General features: G+C 37.1%; 1 protein-coding gene across 1 annotated transcript; it reads right to left on the reverse strand.

Moving 5' to 3' along the window:
• Positions 1 to 4,294: 4,294 nt before the first annotated feature.
• On the reverse strand, positions 4,295 to 20,086 carry LOC121431181 (deleted in malignant brain tumors 1 protein-like). The gene is made up of 5 exons (XM_041628693.1): positions 19,892 to 20,086; positions 14,306 to 14,608; positions 12,597 to 12,902; positions 11,844 to 12,155; positions 4,295 to 4,596 (listed from the first exon to the last, which is right to left on the reverse strand). The coding sequence occupies exons 1-5, from the start codon at positions 19,986 to 19,988 to the stop codon at positions 4,295 to 4,297; spliced, it is 1,320 nt and encodes a 439-aa protein (XP_041484627.1). The 5' UTR covers positions 19,989 to 20,086.
• Positions 20,087 to 26,997: the final 6,911 nt, after the last annotated feature.

Here is a 26,997-nt window from a genome sequence, read left to right on the forward strand (position 1 = left end):
TGCAACTATAAGTTACCACACAAACACTCGCGGAAAAGAAAGAGTTTAATGGAATTTACAGAAGAAAAAGATATAAATCTTAATAATTGAACAATCATTTTTGCGAATTATTTAGTCAAGAACTCAGGATTTTACGATGACATTAACTGATCAATGAATCGAAATCAGAACCCCCCCCCCCAAAAAAAAAGAAGAGACATGCCTACAATTTGGGCGTCATAATTGGACATCTCCATTAATGGCAATGAATGTTGTTTCTAACCATCCGAACTGAATAAGAAATTACTTTTATAGCTATTTAAATTAAATGGCCCATCAAGATTACCGTTGCATGACTGAATGACGACTATAAATCAAACATTTTCTTTCAAATTAGCGATTAATTACTAACCTTTTGTTACGAGGACCAGGTCGACCTTGACTTCAAAAGATTCAACATTATTTTGTTGATTTTTTAATTCGTTAGTTATTTCATTTAAGTAATATTTTGCTCCGTGATTAATTGTTTTTATACACGTTTACCGTCAATATAGCTCCTTGGATATTACATTAATGATTTTGTTTATTTGTATACGGAACGATAGAGATTATGTAATGGATAAATCTTTACACCTAATAAAGCAGAATTTTTTTATTTTATCATTTGGGTCACTGTGACGATTATGGAAAAGTAAAGTACTCGTTCATAAATGTAAATCTAATTCATCGTGAGTGTTATCAAATCATTGTCTTACTTACTTTGGGTGTCATACAATGACATCCTCCCCCTGGCGGATCCAGGTCAAAAGTGAAGGCATTTTTTTTCTTTAATTGTCAATTGTTTTCTTAAGCAAATTGTTTTTAATTTTGGTTGAAAATTTTACTTTTTTGTTTACATACTTTTTTGCTCGTCACATTTTTTCTCGGGAAAATGTGCCCCCCTGGAGAATCCTGGATCTTCCATAGTTTTACATCACGAGGATTTACCGTGCTTGATTATTATTCCATGAAATTCGGTAAAGGTAAGGTAAGGTAAGGTAAAAGGTAAAATGATAAGGTAAAATGTTCATGGATCAAAATGTATACATTGCCAGCTTAGGGTTTGGTAGTAGAGGCCTATACAAGATGCAATAAATTCAAGTAAGCATAACTATAAATCTAAAGCAAACCTTGTACCAACAATTAAAACCAAATGTAAATATCAAGATAATCTTTTACTGTATACCCCAGTACATGCGGAAGAGAAAGGAAAAGGAGAGAAAATTTTGAAATTGATAATCGAAGCACCAAATTGGAAGAGTCCGAACAATTTTGGTTGGAGCTCAGTGGACATAAGATCTTCCAGAATCAATCATCTGCAATATCAAGAAAGAAAAAAAATCAAGAACGTTGACGTTTCAGACACTTTGAGTAATTATACGAAGAATATTAGCCCAGGGGGCCACTCCCATTGACGAGTGGATACCAGGCGCGACCATGGGATTTCGAAAAGTATATTAAACAAGTATTTTCCACATTCTGAAAATGCACCCCTTAGCAAGTACTGGCGAGTGAAACCCTACCCTTGACAAGTGTTGGAAACATAACGCTACCCTCGACAAGTGTTGGAAACATACCGCCAGGGCCGTCGAATTGCATGCTTTTGTCATGAACTTGTGATTTGTTTGCAATGCAAATGTGGGGAGCTCTCTGTATCAAGTGGTTAGAATGTCCCCCGAAAATGTCAAAAAATCTCAGCTCGCGCTTAGCGCTCGCATCCATGCCCTCTCCAAAATTTTCCTTCATGTTAACCAGAGCTTAAAATGTTTCCTTTCGGGTCAAGCATTTAAACTCGCTTTTCGTGCTCTCATTTTGTTTTTATTGAAACACAGAGTTTGTTTATTACATATGCGGATTCTGAGATTGTTCTTGATATAAAAACGTGTCAAAAAGGTAAATTTTCAAGTAAAATATCCAATGTAGTCAGCTCGCATTTCTGTACCGACAGTGAAAGTATGTTCTGGTTTAAGGTCTAAATCTCCGAAATAAAATTTCATCTCGAGCTTCGCTTGCATCACGTGTTTAGTGAAATCCATATCATCTCAACAATTCTCAATTATTATGAATAGTGTTTAAAGTAAAACCTTTCGGGTGAGTAAATTAAAATTTTAAGCTCGCGCTCTGCTCTATGTTCATTTAGATACACAGCTTGTTTGATTAGATACCCATCGTGGTAATGATTCCCAAAAAGTGTTTAGAATGTCCATTTTTAGGTTGCGAATAAGAAAAAATATGCTCGCGCTTCGCGCTCATATCAGTTATTGAAACCTTCTGTTTTCATGGATACAAAAACTGCATAGAATGTCAATTGTTAATTCTAAATCTATCAAAAAAGCTTTAGATTCGCGCTCGTATTACTTGTTAAATCATATTCCCATCGTGATCAAGATTGCAATAAGTGTTTAGAATTTCCAATTTTCAGGTTGTATAATTAAAAAATCTGCTCACGCTTCGCGCTAGCAACAAAACATTAGTTCTATTCCCACCATCTTCTGGCTATATAGCTTGAAATTCGAATGTGTTGTCTTTAGTTAAAATTCTGAAGAAAAGTTTAGCTCGGTAGTCGCGCTTGTTTACTCTGTTCTGTACTTATGACGTGCTTATTCGGCCCAGTTTACAGGTCGAAAATCTCAAAGTTTTCAGATAGCGCTTCGCGCTCGCTCTATTTGATTAGTGATAATGTATTCTATTCATGAGTCAAAAACATCCTTTTCAGATTAGTTTAAAGTTCCAGCTCGCACTTGCATGGATTGCTTATAGATATTCGCATATTATTCATACAAAAAGTGCTTAGAGTCCAGTTTTCTGGTTGGAAAAAAAATCAGCTAGCGCTTCGCGCTCACATTACTATTGTTTAGGTAATATGTCCACGCTCTTCATAGGTACAATCGAGTTATCAGGTCGCGCTCGCCTTTTTTGGATTGGTGAGATATGTTTTCTATTCATGGGTCACTACGAACACTCTTCAACAGGTATTCTTTGTAGGCCAGTATATTATTATTTAGATACGCAGCTAGTTCATGAAAAGCTGCGATTTTTTTTTAGATCTAACTATGTATACAGTATACAAAAATTAAGCTTCGCGCTCGCATGCTGGTAATTTATATTTAGACCGAATGAAACACTTTATATTGGTTCAAAGAATTTAAATTTAGTTAGGACTAACCATTTCTAAAACAACAAAAAAACTGATTTTGTCGTAGTGTTGGGGCAAAAAGTTCATCCTTTACAAAGCACTTTAGTCTTCCTTATACCTACGCAAATTTAATCGTAAACACGTAGCTTTCCCAGTGAAATACATGTATATATGACCCCTTTTCAATATTCTTGTGTTTTTGACAACCTATAAGTTACGTACGCCGGTAGTACGTAACGTAACGTGACCAATCTTGAAAATAGAGATCCCTTTTACGCGTATCTTTGGTCGCGCTGGTATTCAATCGTCAATGGAAATGCCCCCCGGATATTATATCAAATAATAAAATCATTGGCGGCGGAAGCGAAAAAAAAAATAAGGGGGCCACCTGAAATTTTGGGATGGACACAGGTATCAACCGAAATTGCAAGGGGACCACCAAAAAAAAATAGTGGGGGGGTCGTCCCCCCTCTCAAATGTAGGGGGCAGGACCCCCTCCCCCGCTTCCACCGCCTATGAATAAAATCGCGTACAATGTGAAACATATGCCAACGAAACAAAGAAAACAGCTTTTATCCGTGTTCATTAAAATCATGATAATCCAAAACATTTTAAAGAAAAAAATCCTTATTGATGCACATGTATATACATTTCAAACTCTCGAAACGCCAGCATTTCTTTCAAACATTTTATTGTTAAGTTTTTAGTAATCCCTAGTACAAAAATTATGTATCATTCGCCACTGGCGTATATACAAAGGGGGGTATTGGGGGCGTGGACCCCAATGTTTTCACGAACAAAAGAGGAGAAATAAAAAGCAAAGGGGAAGGAGGTGTGAAAGATTATATATATATACATATATATTATTCTTCGAGTATTATGCCAAAATAAGATTTTTAGGTCACAACGGTCAATTTTGTGATTGTGGTTTTTTTTTTTTAGAAATAGAGTATCATGCACATGCCATGTTTGTACCCTTCAATTTTTCTGGCTCATTTAGGTCATAACGGTCAATTTTGTGATTGTGGTTTTTTTTTTTTAGAAATAGAGTATCATGCACATGCCTTGTTTGTACCCTTCAATTTTTCTGGCTCATTGTAATAGAATGAGCCACTGCCACGTCACTGGAATTTACCTTCTTTAAGAACACGTCACTCCCGCATCTTCAGAATGGAAACAATTATCATCTCCGATAGCATTGCTTTGGCAGTCAAAGATGTCGGTATCAGTGGATGCACATTCTACATTATCAAGAAGTATCTCCCCAGTCCCTTCTCCGAATCCTGCATTTCCTACCGCTATTCCGGATGTGTACCCAAGACTTTGACAGACAACGGTCGCATCAGTATCATCCCACAGGTCGTCACAAACAGTCCCCCAGGCCCCGTCATAGTAAACCTCGACTCTACCCTCGCCGGCACAGGAACCGTCAACCAGACGTACTGCGAGGATTATGAAATTATGCATTAACAAAATAAATTAAACGATAATGATGGCGATGGTGTTGATGACGAAATGACAACTAAAATGACGATGACAATAATAATAATAAAGATAATTATATAAATAATGATAATTATCATCATAGATATGATTTATAATGCGCAAAATCCACTCTGTTGAGTGCCCAATCGAAATGAAAGGAGGCGGATAGAGTGGGGAGATGTAGATAAAAGGAAGTAATAATGCATGAGTAATTAAAGAACTTGATGCGTAAATAACAATTTTACGGAGCCTTTAAAGTGCCATCAAATTTCGTTTCTTTGTCAAGATTTTTTTTTTCTCAACTCATTCCATACATAAGTATCACATGCACAGATACATCATAATTAAAAAAATAGGCATACATTTCAAACAATTCAAATAAATGGTTCATTTTGTATAGAAAATATTCCATTTTTTTCGATGCACGTTCATCAAATTACGTTTAAAAGCAATAATTCTCTCCGTTGTTTCATTTTTTTTCCAAACCAAGCATAAAATGAGCAAGAGTGGGTTTGATATTTCTGTATCAACATGAATAAATGAAATATTTTGCAAACAACACAATAATATTGCTAAGATGAAAATTATTGAGGGTTATAACTCCAAAACAAATCTCAATGTCACTGAATTGTGTACTTCTAATATGCTCGGCCTTCAACCACTCGTGAACTTCGTTCCAAAATGAAATTACATGTTCACATCTTAGAAATAGATGGGCAATTGTTTGAACGTGGTTTTCACAGAAATTACATAAAGGAGAATCTTTTACTCCAATTTTAAATAAAAAATCTTGTGTTGAAATTCTTCTGTAAATGAATTTAAATTGGAAGTTTCGAAGTTTATTATCAATTGATGACTGATATAAAAGAGGGAAGCGAGAGTTCCAAATATGAGAGTCTGACAAATTATCACTCAAATCATCTTGCCATTTGATTTCTTGGTTCGTCATCGAAAGGGACATGTTCCTTTCTAAAAAAGTATCATAACACAATTTTGTAACCCTTTTACTTTTCATAAAATGACCTAATCTTTCATCTACCATGTGATCATCGTGATTGATGTCATGGACATTTTTATTAACTTTTTCCATTCTAATGGTATCGCATGTAAAAGAGAAAAAAAGCATAAAACGATTCATTTCCAAATTTATAACATATATCTTCATAGGACAAAAATGAACCGTCTACAACATCTTTGACATATCGCATATAAGCTTGGAACCATTTTCTGTATAAAATTATTTTTTTATCAACTTTGATATGTGAGTTAAGCCAAAGAGTTTGAGAGATAATTTCTTTAAATTTTACAGGGTTGTAGTATTTATAAAAAGTCCATGCATCAAGAGCGTCAAGAACGTCTTTCCAAAATTACATTGTCAAAGTTGATATGCAAATCAACAGACTTTATATTACATTGAAAGAAAAACACATCGTCAAACCTAAGTATCTCGCCAAGTCGTCAAATCGATGGCACTTTAAAGGGTAAGTTCACCCTGAAGAAAACTTTGTTTTAAAAATAGCAGGAAAATCCGTTAAAGAGTAAGAAAGTTATTTGAGTTCAAAGTTTTGGATTTGTGACGTCATAAACGAGCAGCTGCCTCATGTGTTATGTAATATAAAATGCATGAATTTCAAATTTTGTATGGTTCCTGATAACTTAATTTTGTTTTCTATTCATGATCGGGTGTGAAATGATTTGTCTATTGATATACAAAAGGTACAGTGAAAACTATTTTCAATTTTCTGAGAAAATGACATTTCTTTGATTTTTTACCATTCGCAATGTAGGAATGCTGCTCGCATATGACGTCACAAATCAAATCATTGAAATTCTAATAACTTATTGATTATTTGATGAATTTTTCTCAAACCTTCGGCAATCTTTTTTATTATTTTTTCTGCTATTTTTACAATAAACTTTTTGTCAGGGTCACGACTTCCCCTTTTAAGGCTCCGTGCAATTTAGAGTAGAAAGCATCGTAGCGTCTTTAGGTCACACCCAAACATGAAATTTAAATCATATACCAATCGAAAGTCAAAATATATAAAAAGCAATGAGAGTTTTGTGCATTTTTACTGCTAAAACCCTCTTTTCACCTTCACGAATGCAACATGGATCGTCCCAGATTGTCAATCCGGGATCATCCGTGCACAGTCCGAAATACTGTGTAAATACGACTTATACTAATCAGTCGGGCCGCGTGCGCGTGCGAAATCACTCGGGTTTTGGATTTTGGGGATTTTTTGGATTTCGATGCGATTTTTTTTCTAACAGTGTCTTCAATGGGACAAACACGCTGGGAAAATAAAATGAAATTGAAATTCGAGTTTCGTTTTAAGCTGGCGTGCCTTATATAAAATGTACTGGACTACTGTTTAACATAACAAACAAGAGCGAATTTCGACTACTATTTTAACATAATCAAATTCCACATATTTGACCTGATTTCTGTTTAATTTTGTATGGAAGAGCCGTGGTGGAGCGGTTCTGAGTCTCGCATTGTAATCAGAGGGCCTTGTGTTCGACTCCCACCATGGTCTAGCGCCCTTTGGCAAGGCGTCAATCCACACTTTGCCACTCTCACCCGGGTGCTTATTGGGTACCGGTAGGAAACAATCGTCATTGTGGTTGGTTTAGCAAGTTTGCGCCTAACAGGCTGCTTGGAATGCTTTGAATCCTGTGACCGGGTAATAATGATTGTGAAGCGCTTGGAACAGTCGTAGATTGATAAAGCGCTATATAAAATGCCAATTATTATTTTTACATCCCATATCGTTATGTCCCACTTACTCCAACATGTACTTCTCTCTCGTGAGGTACTGAAATGAAGATATTGCTCACAAACACATGAACTTTTAAGGTCTACAGTATTCTACGGGGTATGATTCGCATGCGAAAAAAATACGAATCAGACAGAATTGTCAAACCAATATTCCAGTATATCATAAGTCGTATATTATATATGAATCCCTTTCGTTTGCAGTCTTAATACAGGTCTTATTATCGTCCTCACTCTTCCTCCAGAGAAATAAAAAATTTGCGCGTCGAAAATGAAAATTATCATACTGTACTGAAAACTAGTCTAGATTAAACTCGGATTGGTAACGTACAGCAAACAGAAGACGTGGTTTCAGAGAGTGAAGGGGAATAAAAATTCCTTGATATTATTTGTTATTCATGTTTTACATTGCATTGTTTATGCTCTCGCTGTCGAATTGATTCATGGGTGAAGCAGCCAGCACGGTAACGTTGGATCTACCCCGGATCTACCTCGGCTCGACTAACTTTAGCTTGCTCCATGCTATACCGATGCATGTCGATCGTGCCTGAGCACGGCCGGGTTTATGGGGCCAGGCGTGCAGGCATGTCGATGGATATGATACATATCGATGTAATACATGTAATATCGATGTGGCAAGTTCCGACTCGGAGTCCTCGTATAAGACACAGTAGAAGTTCTTATTTATTCTAAGTTAGTTGAGTGCCATGGCTGATTTCCTTGTTTGTTATTGTTAAAACAGTTGTCCAGTACATTTTATTTAAGGCACTTGCCGGCTTAAAACGAAACTCCAAACTCGGCGTACATGAACAATATTCCGTGTTCATGGCCATGTGTGTGTGTACGCTCTTCAGACATTGCAGCAAGGAAAGAAACTTCAATCTTGGTCAACAGTGGCGTAGCTACGGGGGGGGGGGCGGGGGGCACGTGCCCCCTCCCCTGAGAATTGGTGTGCCCCCCAGAAAAAAATTGGCAGAGAAAAAAAGGGAGAAAGAAGAAAAGAAAAAAGGAAAAGAAGAAGAAAGACAGTAGAGAAAAAAAAAGAAGAGAAAAATAAGAGGAGGAAGACGAGTGAATGAAATAATGTGAGGGGAAGACTCGCAAAAAAAATCTTTCATGTTACTATATAAAATTTTTGCTTGCGCTTCGCGCCAGAATTGCCTGTTCGATGAGATTCACATCTTGCTCAATAGGCTAAAATGGAGCAAGTTTTGAAGTCAATATATTAAACACATTTTAGCACGGATATCGAGCTTTCAATTTTTTTTTCATTTACAAATTTAAGCGCTCTGTAAAATGTCTGTTTTATGGTCTACATATCAGCATTTTAAGTTCACGCTGCGTTGTCACATTGTTTGATTTGCCAAGTTCATGTTGTCTACGAGTATTCCATAATGTTCTATTAAACAAATGTATCCAGAAAGCCCAGATTCTAGGTCTAAATCTAAAAAATGCGTGATAGCCTGCATGTTGTTGATTCAAAATGTACTTAAATTATCAAGTTTCACATCAAAATATCAATAATTGTCCGCTCACGCTTCACGATCGCATTATTAATGATACTCATATCCTATTAATGATTTACAAAATATGAATAGAGTGTCCTGCTTTTAGGTCTAAAATCTAAATTTTCTTCCTCTCGCGCTTCGTGCTCACATCAATTGTTTAGTTACATACCTATCCGATTTATTAATACAAATTGGGCTTAGAATGACAATTTTTTAAGTCGGAATGTCAAAAAAAATTTGCTCGCGCTTCGCGCTCGCATTATTGAAATATATACCGTCTTCATGGGTAACTGTAAGCACAGGTCCCTTTTAGATAATGCTAGAACAGTTAATAAAAATTTCTGCTCTAGCTGTTCGCAGTAACAATCTAGTTACATACGAATCTTGTTCAGGATCACGCATATTGCCCAGAATATAAAATTTTCGGGACAAAGTACATGAAAGTAAAAAAAAATATAAAAAAATAAACGCTCGCGCTTCGCGCTCGCAATTTTTTTATAATTTTATAAGGCTTATGAGATTATTTCATGTTTATGTTGTTTTATAAGAATAAAACTAAGAAGTGACTGATCGGGGAAAATATAGGTGAAGATAATTTCGGGCCCCGTCCCCTATTGGCGAAAGTCGGATCCGCCCTTGTGACACATACACACACATCGGAAACAAGTGGAATGCCTCTGGCCGTCTCACCTGCATCACGCGGTTCAATATAGCAGCGGTGCTGACTTTGAATACTACTCTAACTCACACAAGATGTTCAGTGATACATGGTTACTCTTATGTCCACTTTTTATGAACGAGACCAATAAACTTACAGAGATATGATGGTTATTCAACAAAAAAACCCAACATAGCCAAAGTTCATTGACCTTACATGACCTTTGACCTTGATCATGTGACCTGAAACTCGCACAGGATGTTCAGTGATACTTGATTACTCTTATGTACAAGTTTCATGAATCAGATCCATAAACTTTCAAAGTTATGATGGTAATTCAACAGATACACCCAATTCGGCCAAAGTTCATTGACCTTTGACCTTGGTCATGTGACCTGAAATTTGCACAAAATATTCAGTGATGCTTGATTACTATTATGTCCAAGTTTCATGAATCAGATCCATAAACTTTCAAAGTTATGATGGGAATTCAACAGATATCCCCAATTCGGCCAAAGTTCATTGACCCTAAATGACCTTTGACCTTGGTCATGTGACGTGAAACTCATGCAGGATGTTCAGTGATACTTGATTAACCTTATGACCAAGTTTCATGAACTAGGTCTATATATTTTCTAAGTTATGATGACATTTCAAAAACTTAACCTCAGGTTAAGATTTCGATGTTGATTCCTCCAACATGGTCTAAGTTCATTGACCCTAAATGACCTTTGACCTTGGTCATGTGACATGAAACTCTAATAGGATGTTCAGTAATACTTGATTAACCTTATGGCCAAGTTTCATGAACTAGGTTCATATACTTTCTAAGTTATGATGTCATTTCAAAAACTTAACCTCAGGTTAAGATTTGATGTTGACGCCGCCGCCGCCGTCGGAAAAGCGGCGCCTATAGTCTCACTCTGCTTCGCAGGTGAGACAAAAAATGGCCAGTGCCCCCCCCCCCTGAAAAACAAGTACCCCCCCCCCAGTGCCCCCCGGGAAAAAATCCTAGCTACTCCACTGTTGGTCAATGCCTTTAAAGCCCCCTTTACACCTTCAAGGGTGCAAAACGGATCATCAATGATCTCAGTCCGTGATAATCCGGGGTGCCAAATTGTTATATTTTTACCATTTCCTTGCAGAGTGTAAAATATGCGCAGATCATGATGCGCACAAACATAACTGTGGAACGTCCCTAGCGCATGGTGCCCGTCCTAAACCAATGTCACGAAATTGGCAAAAATGCCATGAATCCCGCTGACGTCACGTACTACCCGGGAATATTACCCGAGCCGTGACGTCAGACGTAAATAGTTCAAAAGCTATTTACGGGTGGGCGGTCCTTAACCAAAACTCATGCGCACGTACAATGCGCGTATGTTATCAAGCCAGAGGCCTCACCAAAGCTGATAAAACGTATTCATGAATTCCCTCTCAAAGATTGTTATTCATTCAGTTATATCCAGGCGCGGATCCAGGAGGGGGCCGAGCCGGCCCCCCTATTTTTTGACAACTTGCAGAAAAAAGTGTACTCTTTACCTTGATAGAAACTACGAAAAACAGAAAGAAAAGTAAAACAGAGATATTTTACCTATGATGTGTAATTTACAATATAGGTACAATATATCCAGTTCTGATATCAATTTGCACACAATGTTTTAGCTCGCACATCTGGCTTTCATTATTTTGTTTGATTACACAAATTGTTAATGTGTATCAAAATGTTCAGCTCGCGCTGCACTTGCATTGTTTGATTTGTGAGATATCCTCTTTGGAAATTCTTACCAAATATGACTGCCTTCGTCGCACTAAATGAAAAAGACACCCCCCAAAAAGCACGCGGAGTGCATCAAAAAGTCAGTTGCTCAGCATCCATCCACCTTCGAATTATTCCCCCAATGTTTTTTTTTTATGCTAATACATTCCACCTATCTCTTTTAATACAAACGTCATTTCCATCTATTTATGAATTAGTGATATTTTTTTTCAAAGCAATACTGAGGTATCACAACAATGTATTGTGTTTCACAAAGCTCAAGTTCGGATCAAGTGACGCCAATGGCGTTTAATATAAACATATATATATATATATATATATATATATATATACATTCTATGAAAATGCAAACTAATTTATATCATAGAACATTGGGGATTATTTTGGATACATCATAATAGCTAGTGAATCAATGTCATGAACTATCAGCAGGTCATTTTTTTTCAACTTCAAAGTATGTGAAACAATTCTGGAAATACCTGTTGGTAAACAAGTGACTCCCGCATCCTCTTGGTGTACACAGTTGTGAGTGCCGATTCCAGGATTAGAACATTCCAGAAGAGAAGTTTCACCTCCATCACAAGATACATCATCGAGCAGAATTTCACCTGAACCTTCTCCGAAGTGAGCGTTGGTGTTTGCTGTTCCAGACCCAAAGCCGAGACTTTGACAAACAACTGTAGCATCTGTATCATCCCAGAAATCATCACACACAGTACCCCATCCTCCGTTGGCGTAAACCTCAACCCTTCCTTCGTTTGAAGCACTTCCATCAACCAGTCGCACTAATTCTAAATGAAAGAGGCACCAAATACAGAACGGTATTGCATCGAGGATTCGGGAGCACATTTATACTCCATCTTCTAAGTATCCCCAAAGTGTTTTTTTAAGAATACATTGCCACTTTTTCTTTAAATAAAAAAGTAATTTTCATCTATTCATGAATTAGTGATATTTTTTCTTCAAAGCAATACTGAGGTATCACAACAATGTATTGTGTTTCACAAAGCTCAAGTTCGGATCAAGTGACGCCAATGGCGTTTAATATAAACATATATCTATATATATATATATATATATATATACATTCTATGAAAATGCAAACTAATTTATATCATAGAACATTGGGGATTATTTTGGATACATCATAATAGCTAGTGAATCAATGTCATGAACTATCAGCAGGTCATTTTTTTTCAACTTCAAAGTATGTGAAACAATTCTGGAAATACCTGTTGGTAAACAAGTGACTCCCGCATCCTCATGGTGTCCACAGTTATGAGTGCCGATTCCAGGATTAGAACATTCCAGAAGAGAAGTTTCACCTCCATCACAAGATACATCATCGAGCAGGATATCACCTGAACCTTCTCCGAAGTGAGCGTTGGTGTTTGCTGTTCCAGACTCAAAGCCGAGACTTTGACAAACAACTGTAGCATCTGTATCATCCCACGAATCATCACACACAGTACCCCATCCTCCGTCGGCGTAGACCTCAACCCTTCCTTCGTTTGGGGCACTTCCATCAACAAGTCGCACTAAATGGCATAGACACCAAATAAAGCACGCAGAGTGCATCAACACTAGTCTGGGACTCAGCTATCATCCAACGTATAAGTATCCATTTTTTTGTGCGAATACATCTGCCATTTTCTCTTTCAACATGAACGTCATTTTCATTTATTGATGAAATTAGTGATATCTTTTTGATAATTAGGGCGTCACACGGAAGACGGTGAAGGGGCAAGGGGACACGTCGCCTTAAAATAGATGTAGATATATTTACTGGCAAACACATCCGCGTGATATTTTTTTACTTACAAATCGCCTTTTCGGGTCATGCAGTACGAGAAATGACAGTTCGCACTTCTCGCTTGAATTATCTATTATTTTAGCGACATGTACAACCTGTTTATGATACCCCAAATTGGTGAAAGTGTTTCATTTTTCGCTCTGAATAACAACAAAAATCAGTACGCGCTTCGCACTCGCCCAATGTGACTAGTGAGATACGTATCCTCACGATTGATTACAAGAAACAGTTTTCGACATTTTCCATTTATAAGAATTACCAGCTTTTCGCGGTCAGATTATCAGATTTCAGATGTATTTTCATTTATACTCTTTATGTTATATATGAAATAAAACACAAAAAATTTATCTTTGATAAATTTGGATAAAAAATACCAACTTCATTTGTTGTAATAGAAATGAAAAAAAAATCTAAGCGGCTACCAAATATCCCAGACTTTATAAAAAAATCATTGATAAATTAATGATGCTTGCAATGTTAATAAAATAAATAAAACGGTCGTCAATAAAACTAAATAGCGTGAAAGAACGTAACTGTAAGAGGAGAGAGAGGGGGTGAGGCTTATGGCAGTGCGTGTCAAAGAAAAGTTTACACTTAGAAAAAATCCGATAAAATTATAGATTTGTAATATCCTGAAGATTTTTCCACATTGGTACAGGTATAAATGACGATAAAACTGTAAAAAAAAATATTTCCGCTTGAGTGAGAATCGCGCAGATAGGCGGGTGCGCAGACTTGGGAGACCGCGCAGACATGGGGGAACTGACCATACTTAATATATATTTTCATTGATACCAAAGTACATGTATCTATATTTTTTTTTTGGGGGGGGTTATATTTGGATGGAAATAAGCTCATCTTCATACTGACGCAATGGTTAACAATTCTAGAAATACCTGCTCGTGTACATGTGACTCCCGCATCCTCATGGTGTCCACAGTTATGAAATATCTTTCCATTTTTATTGAAATTAATGATTGCGTAAACAGTACTAAATATTATGCTTTCCTTTAGTACCGAAAAATCAAAACATAAAATGGGGAATGATTTTAGATACATCATAATACCTAGTCAATTAAATCATCAGCTTATTCTTATCAAAGTATGGGGAAACAATTCTGGAAATACCTGCTAAACATGTGACTCCCGCATCCTCATAGTGTCCACAGTTATGAGAGCCGATTCCAGAGTTAGAACATTCCAGAAGAGAAGATTCAGCTCCTGTACATGATACATCATCTAGCAGGATATCACCTGAACCTTCTCCGAAGTGAGCGTTTGTGTTTGCTGTTCCAGACTCAAAGCCGAGACTTTGACAAACAACTGTAGCATCTGTATCATCCCACGAATCATCACACACAGTACCCCATCTTTCGTTGGCGTAAACCTCAACCCTTCCTTCGTTTGAAGCACTTCCATCAACCAGTCGCACTAATAATAATGATAAAAATAATAGTCAGTTCTTGTATAGCGCATAACACATTATGAATAACGTCTCTATGCGCTTCCAAAGGACTTGCATACTATTACCCAGGGCTGTAGCTCAAGCAGCTTTTACGCGATCGGCATTTCAAGGAATAAATTCCTGCCAGGTACCCATTCATCTCACCTGGGATGAGTGCAGCACAATATGGATTAATTTCTTGCTGAAGGAAACTACGGCATGGCTGGGATTTGAACCCACGACCCTCTGTTTCATAGTCGGGAGAATAATCCACTGGGCCAGGACGCTCCATACTAGATGAAATAGATACCATATTAGGGGCTCAGTTATCATCCACCTTGGAAGTATTCCTCTAATTATTATTTTTTTCTTCCTTTAGTGGTGCGAATACAATGCCACTTTCTCTTTTGATAAAAACGTCTTTTTCGTCTATTGATTAAATTAGTGATAGATTTTTAACAATGCGTCACACTGGGGGCAAGGGGACACGTACGTGACTCAAACTAATAGGCCATAACAATAGATGCCTTGTATTTAGTTTGATCTATTGACTGACAAATACATCCGGACTTTCTTTTTTGTCGCGCTTTGCATTATCGTGGCCGTCACCAGGGGAGGGGAGTGGGTACGGAGGGGGATACTGTCAAAATTTGAAATCGCGTGATTATTTAGAATTTAAGATATTTTTACACTGTTTTTTTAGGACGGCTAGGGAGTTCCATAGAGACTGAACCAAGTGCACATTTAAAGTTTGAGTGAGCCTCAAACATTGTTTTCGCCATATTTTCTGAGGATCACTGAATGTAAGTGTTTAACTTTCAAAAGGTTTCGTCGGTCAATTGTCATAAGGTAAGTGATAAAAAAATCTCTAATTTCACTTTGGGCGTTATTGAAAAAAAAACGAGATTAGTCGGTTGTGGCATGCATTCGTGATCGGAGATCAAAATAAATTTTATTATTTTGTTTATTTATTTGTAGTTTTATTAATGACCATTTAAAATAAAAAGTCATAATTTTTATTTGGGGGTTGTGTGAAATTTGCGATATCTAGTAGGGGTTTTATTTTCCTTATTATTATTCATTATCTATTTAACTACCCCACCAAAAGTTTCGATAACACACATTCGTGATTAAGTAAGTAAAGGGGTATTTATGGAAACATCTGTCACGGCACATTTTGGTAAAGGCCTGGTCACACCGCCCGAGCGTTGTTGGAGCGGTCGTGGAGCGGAGAGAGAAAAAAAATCATCACCGCTCGCTACCGTTCACCATTTTCGATTTCGATTTTTTTTTTCGATTTTTTCCCCAATTTTGTGAGCGAAATTCGACCCTCCCTCCCTACCGATCCACGACCGCTCCAACAACGCTCGGGCGCACAGTGGGCCAGAATGGGTTGAAAGTGCGTCAAAATTATATTCCGTGTTAGATTTTTACTTTAACATGTTGATTATGGGTAATTTTGGGCGTAGAATCGACTGAACATAATTTAAAGCCGATATGACGTCACCTTGATACCAAATTTTGATTGGCTACTTGAAATATCTGTGAAAACACAAATTACATAGTGTAGTATATAAACTTTGTGTTATGTGCACTGCTACTTTTAAGTTGGCCAGAGTGAATGTTAGTTTATGCCTAAAAAGTGTTTTAAGAGATGCCGAAAAAAATTTTACTGCATCAAAATGATTATTAATTACATTTATAAACAAAAAAACCTTTAAAATCTGAAAGATATTAACCGTGCTTTATCAAGCTATGTGTAAAACGCAGAGTATATAACACTACGAATGTATCACTATTACGAGAGTTCTGGGATGAAATTATTCTACAAGTAAGTTTTTTCCCTGGAAGAGTTGCGGATATAGGCCTTATTTGCTTTAGCAACATTTATTTTGTTTAAATTAAGCCCGGAATTCATGTCACTTTCATGGAATGGAAGGGGAATCGTCCTCAAAAAACGAACGGCAATGTACCCCCATGCGGTGCGCTAAAGATGACTGCGCGGCATAAAAATGACCGTTTTTGATCAGGTTTTTGGGGGGTGTTGTGTCAAGTTAAATCGGCTCTAATATAAAAACGGGCAAATACGGGCAGCTAAATTTGGTATCGACTTAAAGCTTAGACATTGGGAAAAATGATGTTTATAGATTTTAGACGGAAATCCACGGAAATCTAAACTATTCTATTGTAAATGCAAAAAACATGGATTTTTCAGCCTATTTCGAGGAAAAATCATCCTATAAACCTCTTAAAATTTGTCTTTTATCTACTTTGAACCCTTTCACACGAAAAGAAAATATATCAGGATTATGTGGGAGCGATTTCAGATTCCTACATGAAAAACTTCCTGTGAAATGGCCTGTTTTTCAACTAGGATGTCATATACGCCACATTTCGCAAAATGTCACATTTTACGATTTGAGGTAGGAAATTAACAACCTTTATGCAAATTCCGGAATGAAATATTTTGCTGAAATATTCTTCAAAGTATTGTCTTTCAGCTGGGCATGACAAAAATTAAAAATCTGAAATTGCCCAAAATGACTTTTGGCGCACTTTTGTTTCGCCCCGGCCCACTGTGGGGCGGTGTGACCACGCCTTTAATTAGACATTTTGGTAACTGCACATTTTGGTAAAAGTAATTTGTTACCAAAATTTGCTGGTAGCACCTACACTTGACAGGATGTCAAGTTACCAAAATGTGCAGTTATGTTGCTCCTTCACATTTTGGACAATATGCACATTTTTGGCAACAGCTTAAAAAGCAGATTTGACGGCTATGATAGAGTAAAGATTGATAGTTGTGGTATCGGGTAAGAAAAAGGTCAGGGTTCGTGTGTGTGTGGGCGATTTGCCTCTCCGTCAAATGCCATTTCGTCCAATGACCATGCCATCTAATGCCGTTCGGTCCAACATCATTTCGTCCAATAGCTAAGTTAGTCTAAAAGCCACTCCGTCTCGTCTAATAGCCACTTCGTCTAAGAGCCTCTCAGCGCAAAGCCACAAAGAGCAATTTCGTCCAATATCCACTTCCTCTAAGATACAATTCGTCTAAATGCACCTTCGTTTAATATACCTTCTTTCAATAGCCATTTCGTCCAATACTAGTAGTCAATTCGTCATTGCGAAATGGCTCAATTGACATTTTGATCCAATACATACAAATTGGTCCAATTGATAGTAAGTCCAACACCCACGTGGTCAAATTGAGGGTTCGTCCGATTCCCACTTGGTCTAATAACCGTTACTGAGGGCAGGCGCGGACCAAGGGGTGAATAGCGAATAGGATGGCACACCCCTGGTAAAATAACGGTGGTTTAAATATAAACCATACAGGATGAACAGCAATTATTTATAACCGTCTCTGTGACTATTCAGTTTATTGCCAGTTTTCTCAAACTCAATCACTTTTAGTGATGCAGTTTAAATCATGTTCAATTTGTCTACAGTGGTTAAAACCCCCTTGAATTTGATACCCACCTCCTAAGAATTCAAATCCAGCCCCAACCTAAATTTTTGAAGGTTTTTTTTATTGGTTATCAACATTTCTTTCAACTGACCCCCCCCCCCTCTTAAACATACTGCGTACGCTACTGCCGTCATGTAATATGAAACCATGCAAGCCTCATGCTTTTGCAAATTTGACACTTAAATTCAAGTGATATCTGTTTACCCGTGGATTAACAGTTGTTAGTTTTGAGAACAACAACAAAACAGTCTTTGATTTCTCCCCCTATTTTACGTTTTATGCTTTTTAGAGTTATCCGCTGAATGTAATCAAAATATAGAAATTTTATTATTTATTTTGCCTCATTTGGTATCTTTTGCTAGGGATGTATTTTATGACTGATATTGAATTGAAAACCAAAGAAATTGGGCAAAGTAATGCTACTTAAATATCTAATTTGATTCAAAAGACAAAGTGGCTTTTGGACGAAGTGGCATTATAACATAGTGACTCTTAGACGAAGTGGCTAGTGGATGAAATGGCTCTCAGACGAAGTGGCTTTTGGACGACGTGGCTCTTAGACTAACTGGCAATTGGACAAAATGTTATTGAACAAATTGGAACGAAGCTGAATAGGAATATGTAACCATCATTTGAAAGCTTTTAAAATTGGATCGTTGGTACTCGTTTTCAATTTCATTTTTTAATCAGTTCACAGTTCAAGGAATTCGACTCGGCCACACGTGATGAAAAAACCTTTTCATTCTCCTATCCCCGTATAGTGACGGCTCTTACACTGTAAAAATGCTGTTTAAATGTTCAAGCACGTCATTTAAGCCCGTTACTCAATTAAATATTGATTGAAATATATCAAATGAGTTGTTAAACAACTTGTTCAAAATTTTTAACATCTTGACAAGCTCAAGCAACTTGCATTCTTTTTTATTGTGTATTGTTGAGTTCACACAAAAAAACTTAACGAAATTCAAAAGGCAAATAATTTTTATTAGTAAATAAATCAAACTCAGAGTTCTGAGCTAATTGACAGTAACAGTGGTGATGAGCATTGAAGATTACAAAATTGAGATCCTGTATGTCAAAGTTCAGCCATAACCATATTTGATTAAAGAATAAAAAAGTGGGATATTGGTGAAGGATTAACATAATTCAAATTTAAGAGAGCTTGAATCTTGAAGATTCGAATTTGTGATGTCATATCAGAGCAGTAGTTTCAATAAAAAGGGACCCATCATTGTAATGTTTTGTAATATTATCTCTTACACAAACGGTCATGAACGATGTGTCAGATGAAACGATGAACTCTCAAATTAAAACCATCATCAAACGTCTGTAAACAAAAAGAAATGTATTTTAAGTGGGGACTGTTCTAATGTTTGATGGACTTATTGCTATAAATTTAACCAACATTATTATTATTTTGCAATGATAAAACCAACTTCTGCGCCAGGAGCTTCCCCTTCAATTATCAGTTTCCAAAGATGAATCTACCCTCCCTCCCATCGCGTGCCTCGATCCAGATGGAGATCGAGTGTTCATTTGATTTGATTTATTTCTGCATTCACATCAGTATCAGAATTACAAAATACATAAATACAATATAAAAAGGAAATACATATAGCAAAATAATAATAGTCGTATAGTATAAATATTGTACATAAATATCAACAAGATGTGTTATACATTTTTTTCAAAACAAGATTATTCAAATGAATGCAGAAGACCGCCATCGTGAGCGGTTAGGCTTGATGATGATGGAGGCCTCGTCATCAAATACACATTGATGAAACATTAATTTACTTACCATTTGCACCTTCAGTCTGGGCTCTGGCTGATGTTGCCAAAAAGCACAGGACTAGATAAGCTGCAAACTTCATTTTGATGTTGAGATGACACCACATGTAGAGACTAAAGAGAAGAGAATAAGTTGACAGTAGCTTATTCGTAGGCCCAGTAGTGCTCCGCCGAACCTCTCTCGATGGATGCCAACAATGACAACCTCATGAGCCGAACGCGTCATTTTATCTTCTTGGCGGGTCTTTCAGAAAATCGTAAAATCCAGGCACTGTCAAAACATTTGCCTTTTGCGATCAAGATCAAGAGCTACCAGCATGCTTGTGCTGTCGCGTGCGGAAATGGCAGAAGTGAAACAAAATCATGTTTCGAGGACGACAGTGCGTCTCTAGGAGTTGTAAAGCACTTGAATTGATTATCTTCAAGGTAAGCCAGGGCCTGCAGCGTCGTTCTTTTTTAAGAAAATTTAACTTTTTTACTCACATGATTTGACTACGAAATGGTTATTTAACTACCCATGTATCAGGACCATTTATCCAGCACTGACAATGTCAATTCAATGCATGATAAGTCCACGGTCTAGCGGTTTAGATGATATCAACATTAATAAATAAAAGAAGGCTACTGGTTCCACTGGCGTAAATCCAGGGGGATGGGGGATATAAGATTTATCTCCCCACCCCACTTTTCGAGGAGGAGGGATGGCCTGTGCAAACATCCCCCCACTTTTTACGAAAGAAATGAAAAAAAATCACAAGAGATAATTGTTTTATTGGTAAAAATTCTTCCTAAAATACCGCTTAACAAATAAAACAATATTATTGAATCATAAAATGCAAATAAAGAGCAAGTTCACCATTTCCGAACGAAATACTTATGTCCTTATTATAACATTGAAGAGAAACCCCAGTTTTTTCCAATTCATCATTGTTGGGGTCTTTGGGAATGGTTTAAGATGGAATGTCAAATTTTTTAAAATCTAATCTCTCATTAAACCATCATGGGGTGAAAAAGATAATAATATTGGAGGGTATTTGCCATATGGACACACAGTGGCGTAACTACGGGGGAGGGCATGGGGGCACATCCCCCCATCGGCTGACCCCAAAAAACGGGCAAAAGGGGAAAAGGAGAAAAGAGGGAGAAAGGAAGAGAAACGTAGTTGGAAAGAAGAAAATATTATTCATTATAATGTTATATTATAATTATGTTATGTTACATTACATAAGAAACATTTTTATCATAACTTTATGAAACATAATTTGCCCAGGGCCTACGTCTTCATTGTTCCTGGTGCTCGCATTGTCTGTTTAACGAGATATATAATCCCGTTGTACTAAAACATCCCGTTTTCAAGTCAAAATAAACCAAATATATTTCCTAGCACTTGAGTTATCATTGTTTTATGTAGTGACATATGCTTCTTTTACATGACTCAAAAAGTGATCGCCCCATGTTGAGGTCTTCGCATATATGAAGCATTTCCTGTCCGTGATTACGTTCGCATTAGTGGATTGGTGAGATATGTCTGCTCTTCATAAATTCCTAAAATCAGTCCTTGACATATCCCTTGGCTTCTGATCTGAATATCAAAAAATTTCAGATCGCGCTTCGCGCTCGTATCATTTGGTTAATGAAATACATATGGTTCTAGTTAATTCCTACAAAGAAACCTTAGAATGCCCCGGCCGCCACTTCAGGTCGATATGAATTATCTAAATTTTCAGCTCGCGCTTCGCGCTCGCAATATTTGATTAGTGAGATGCGTATGATAATAATGATTGCAATGACTAAAAAAAGTGTTTCATGTTTTCAGATCGCATTAGATGACTATGGTGAGATATGCATACCCTTAAAGGATTCCTAAAATATATTAAAATCTCGTTGTTTGGGATCAAAATATGCGAAAAATTGAGCTCGCGCTTCGCGCTCGCATTGTTTACCGAGACAGGTACCTATCGTGATTACACAAATTTGATTATAATTTCCCTTTTTAGGTGTTAATATAAAAGAATTTCAGCTCGCGCTTCCCGCTCGCATTATTTGATCGGTGAGATACATATCCGTTTGGTGACATTGTCCTTAAATGTCTCTAAAATAGGTCAGTATAACTGGCAACTGAGCGCTCACTCAGTGATTAAAAAAAAAATTGCTGGTGCCCCCCCCCATGTCGTGGCCCACGGTACGCCATTGTGGACAAATCAATGAAAATTCCTTGCATATCTAAGAACATGATTGCAATTAAGTCATCCCCCACCCATCAACACGGATTTACGCCAGTGACTGGTTCCATTTCCAGTGTAGAAGGGTTAATATACAGCTTTAAAAAAACAACAACCCGGAAGCGAAATTATTTTCCCCACAGTAGTTCCTGACCCCAATAATGACATTTAATGACATTCGTCTTCGGAATAAGAGTACGCATGCGGGTGGACTAGCAACAATTTTGCATCTGATCAAACGTCACTGGTAATGGTATACCTTGTTGGCTTACTTTGGTGTTCTAAGAGATGTTTCGAGAGAACAATGATCACCATTTAGAAAGCAAAAACATCCAGCAAAAATCACCAAGAGTGCTTCACAGAGTGTGATCATCACGTATGGTCAAGTAGATTAACTAGGTTTATCATAATTAATTGGCAGGCTGAATGTAAGTCGACCCGATAAAAAAAGTTTTTAAAAAGTTGAATAAATAGTGAAAAGTCAAACAAAACTATTTTCCCTTTGTTTTAAGAGTGATATCCAAAAATGAAAGTCAATAATACTACCTAACCTTTTCGTTCGTTATTCAATGTTTCACTTTTTCCAGATAATAACAATGGCATTTTAGCATATTCAGGGAGGAATCAAAATTTTGTTTCATTCTATCTATAATGAGGATACAATCTTAATTTCATATGATAAAACATAATCAAATCCCACTTTGCATTCTGACAGGGATGTGAATGTTTGTATTTTTCATAAAATTGAATATGATGTCACATCTGTGATGTGATATTGATTTCAGAAAATAAAGTGGGTTTGTTTTCATGGTCGTGGAACATTTTTTTTTTTTTGGGGGGGGAGACATGACCCCCATGCCGCCCACCCCCTCATCTATACGCAAGAGAGAAAAATCATCATTAAGAAAGATTTAGATCTATATACATCTCAAGCAAAGAACCAAGCGTTTTAAGTGGTACAGCACAAGGCATGGGGACACAATTTTCTTTAAACATCAGTTTGCAAGCTTATCTGACTTGATTTCATTGTATAATGCATGCATATCATATTTTTAAATATTGTTTTATCATGTTAAATGTATGATTTTATCTTGGATGCAAATAAAAAGCCATATCGGCCAATCAATCAATCATATTATGATGCATACAATAACGAAAATCAGACATACATGTATGGAACAAACTTTTCTTTACACTTGCGAGAGATTGAAGCAAGCGACCAAAATTGTTGACCTTTTCCAAAAAAATAAATCTGTTTAGGATAGATAAAACTAAGATGATTTTCTTTCGGCTGTCTTTGCTTAACTATGGTAATGTCACTGGTAGTGGCAACCTTGTCGACCTGCTTTGATATTCATAAAGACGCTTTCGAGAGGATATCGATCCTCCTTTAGGAAGCGAATACCTCCAGCAAAAATCGCCAAGAGTGTTTCACAGACATATCGGAAGCAAGTTTGAGGTGATCACGCGATTGTGGACTAGATTAACCATAATTAATTGGCTAGCTAAATGCAAGTCTACCCCCCCCCCTCTTTATATCGTTTCGGTGTAAAAATGGAATAGGCCAAAATAGGTCAAAAGTGCACATGATTTGACTACGAAATTGTTATTTAAGTACCCATGTACTAGGACCATTTATCCAGCACTGACAATGTCAATTCAATGCATGATAACTCCTGTGGTTTAGAAGCTGTCTATTGTCTCGCCCATTTATAAAAATAACCAGAAGTATCGTGATTTGCGAGGGCATGCAACAGAATTGTATCGAAACTTCATTGTGAAATGACTGGGATGAAATAACACTTATTATAAAAGCCTTGCACGTAAACTTTAATTTGACCTGAAGATGACCTTGGACCTTACCATGTGACCTCCGACTGCAGCATAAGATGCACGTCCCCCAAGTCCATCTACCATCCAAGTTTGGTTGAAGTGACTTACGGTTGCGGAGTTAGGTGTCATGAGAGCGTCTTGCATGTAAACTTTAACGTTGACCTGAAAATGACCTTTGACCTTACCATGTGACCTCCGACTGCAGCATAAGATGCAGGTCCCCCAAGTCCATCTACCAGCCAAGTTTGGTTGAAAAGCGACTTACGGTTGTGGAGTTGTGTCATTAGATTTGTGACCGGACGGACGACTGACGACATTTGGATCCTAAGTCTCGCCTACACCTCTGTTGGGCGGGTCAATACATGTATACAGCTTTAAAAAACCCAACCCGGAAGCGAAATGGTTTTTCCCACAGTAGTTCCAGATCCCTATATGAATACTAATGACTTTCGTCTTCGAAATAAGAGCACGCATGCGCGTGGACTAGCAAACTTTTTGCATCTGACCCAACGTCACAGGTAATGGTATACCTTGTTGGCTTACTTTGGTGTTCTAAGAGATGTTTCGAGAGAACAATGATCGCCAATTAGAAAGCAAAAACATCCAGCATAAATCACCAAGAGTGCTTCACAGAGTGTGATCATCACGCGACGGTGAAGTAGATTAACTCGGTTTATCATAATTAATTGGCTGGCTAAATGTAAAGTCGACCCGATAAAAAAGTTAAATAAAAAGTTTAAGAAAAGAGTGATATCCAAAAAATGAAAAATGAAAGTCGATAATGCCACTATCTAATCTTTTCGTTCGTGTTTTGTTGAATGAATTACTAAATTTTCACTTTTTCCAGATTTTAAAATTCATTAAATCGCAATATTACAAGAAAGGCATTTTAGCATATTCAGGGAGGAATCAAACTTTCTTTTATACAATAATAATCGATAAACATAATCGATTCGCACTTTCGCATTTTGACAGCAATGTGAATGTTTGTATTTTTCATAAAATTGAGTATAATTTTAAAATGTCATATCTTTTTCTTTTGATATGAAGAGCTACATTTGTGATTTATGTCTACATTGATTTCACAAAATAAAGTGGGTTTTTTTTCATGGTCATGGATTATTATTATTATTTTTTTTTTTTGGGGGGGGAGACATGGCCCCCATGCCGCCCACCCACTCATCTATACGCAAGAGAGAAAATCATCATTAAGAAAGATTTAGATCTATATACATCTCAAGTAAAGAATCAAGCGTTTTAAGTGGTACAGCACAAGGTTGTGTGTATAACACAACCTTCCTCGTTTTTGGAAGTTTATATTGTGGCCTTTGATGTATTTTAATTCATATAATACATTTCATTGGACACCCTTATTGTATTCCCGATGATCATGATCCCCTCTTTGTCAGTTCTCATGTCAACTGTAACCAGTGAAAAAATAAATTTTCATTGAACAAATCTCGACTAATTATCCCCATTTGTTCATTTTGATATAATAACTTTCTATATTGTCTTTTCCTCTGAAGCTTCACTTCATTATGTGTTCTTTTATTCCTCTGTAAAATTGTTCTCATTGATAATCTGTATGTGTAATCATAATGTAATTTTTTTCGTGAGAAACTAGGGGGCGCCGAATTGATGTTAGAACTAGGGGAGCGTAAAATTGATGTTCGAACCAGGGTGGCGCCGGATTGATGTTAGAACGAGGGGAGCGACGAATTGATGTTCGACATTGGGTTGCCGACTTTATGTTCGACCCGGGGGGGGGGGTGAATTGAAGTTTGACATTGGAGCACCGAATCGATCTTCAAATTGATGTTCGAACCGGGGGCCGAATTGACCCAGGAGCTGAAGTTATGTCCGACCCTTGTTACTTTAACTTTTATGGCTAATTTGCATAATATGAACATTAATTTTTCATAAATTTCCATTGCTTGGATTTTGGGGGACTTTTAGAATGTTGGTTAGGGGACCTTCCTGTAAAAAAATTGCAGTGGAATATCCTGTTGCAATTAGTGGTGGTTCTAACCCTATATTGACTGGACTAATAAAATTTGCATCGTGTTCTTCAAAGCCACTACTTAAACTTTCAGGATAAAAAGCGAAATACATGTATAAGAAATCAGATCGAACATCGCGTTAGCATTATTTATTTAGGCCTTCTGAGATACCTCATTTTTAAAAATAATAAATCTATGATTTTCTTTAACTTCTGTCTGTACCCCCCAAAAAACTATCTTGGTGCCCCCTATCAAGCACCCCCTCCCCCCGTGCGCCCCTGCTAAATAAATTCCAGCTACGCCACTGATGAGAAGATTGATTCGATTGCCTTCGAGATTGCATTATTTCCAAGAAGTTACATTAATGATATTATTGAGAGTCATTCTAAAACGGCTAGTAAAGTAATTTCCCGCTCACACAATTCTTATTGGGTCTACTCTCTGATAACAAGTTTAACGAAACTGAATCCCCCAAATTCTTAAACAAATAGAAAGCAGAAAATTGCTTGCACTTATTTAAAAAAAATATGATATTACATGTATTCATGATTTTTTTCTTTATGAACGCATCATTAAAAAATGGTCTTCATGCCTTTTTTCATACGACTATAAAATGATATCATTCAACATGCATTTAAAGCCACTTAGGTTTGCCTGGCGGGGAGGGAGGGGGAGCCATTTATCGAAAAGTACACAGGGGCGCCAAAATCAGGTCAAATTTGGGCCCGGCCCTCCCTACGTAATCATGGATTCGCGCCTGGAGGAGAGGGACGTCACTCCCAAGGACCACCAGTAGTAGGTCTGTCTGGGCATTTAATTAGATTTTGCCTCCGACGAAGATTCTGCTAGGATCGAAAGCTTAGGCCACTTTTTACTCTCTCATTTAATTGGATGTCTGAATTGACAAATCTTAGGGGAAAGGGCCTGGAACCATTATCACATTCATGAAAATTTGAACATGCAACAATAGCAAAAACAACACAAAAAACTTTTATATCATTATTTTAATTATTTATTTGGACCTTGCATAAGACCACAGTATTAAAAGCTCTGCTACTGCC

This window comes from Lytechinus variegatus, chromosome 1, assembly GCF_018143015.1.
Source record: "Lytechinus variegatus isolate NC3 chromosome 1, Lvar_3.0, whole genome shotgun sequence".
Lineage (NCBI taxonomy): Eukaryota > Metazoa > Echinodermata > Echinoidea > Temnopleuroida > Toxopneustidae > Lytechinus > Lytechinus variegatus.

Bases quoted from the DNA above. Each gene is read 5' to 3' on its own strand.
- LOC121431181 (XM_041628693.1), bottom strand. From the start codon at position 19,988: ATGTGGTGTCATCTCAACATCAAAATGAAGTTTGCAGCTTATCTAGTC. The intron at 12,903-14,305 runs GTATTTCCAGAA...TATGCCATTTAG, and splicing joins GGGAGTCACATGTTTAGCAG to TGCGACTTGTTGATGGAAGT. The intron at 4,597-11,843 runs GTATTTCCAGAA...TAATCCTCGCAG, and splicing joins AGTCACTTGTTTACCAACAG to TACGTCTGGTTGACGGTTCC.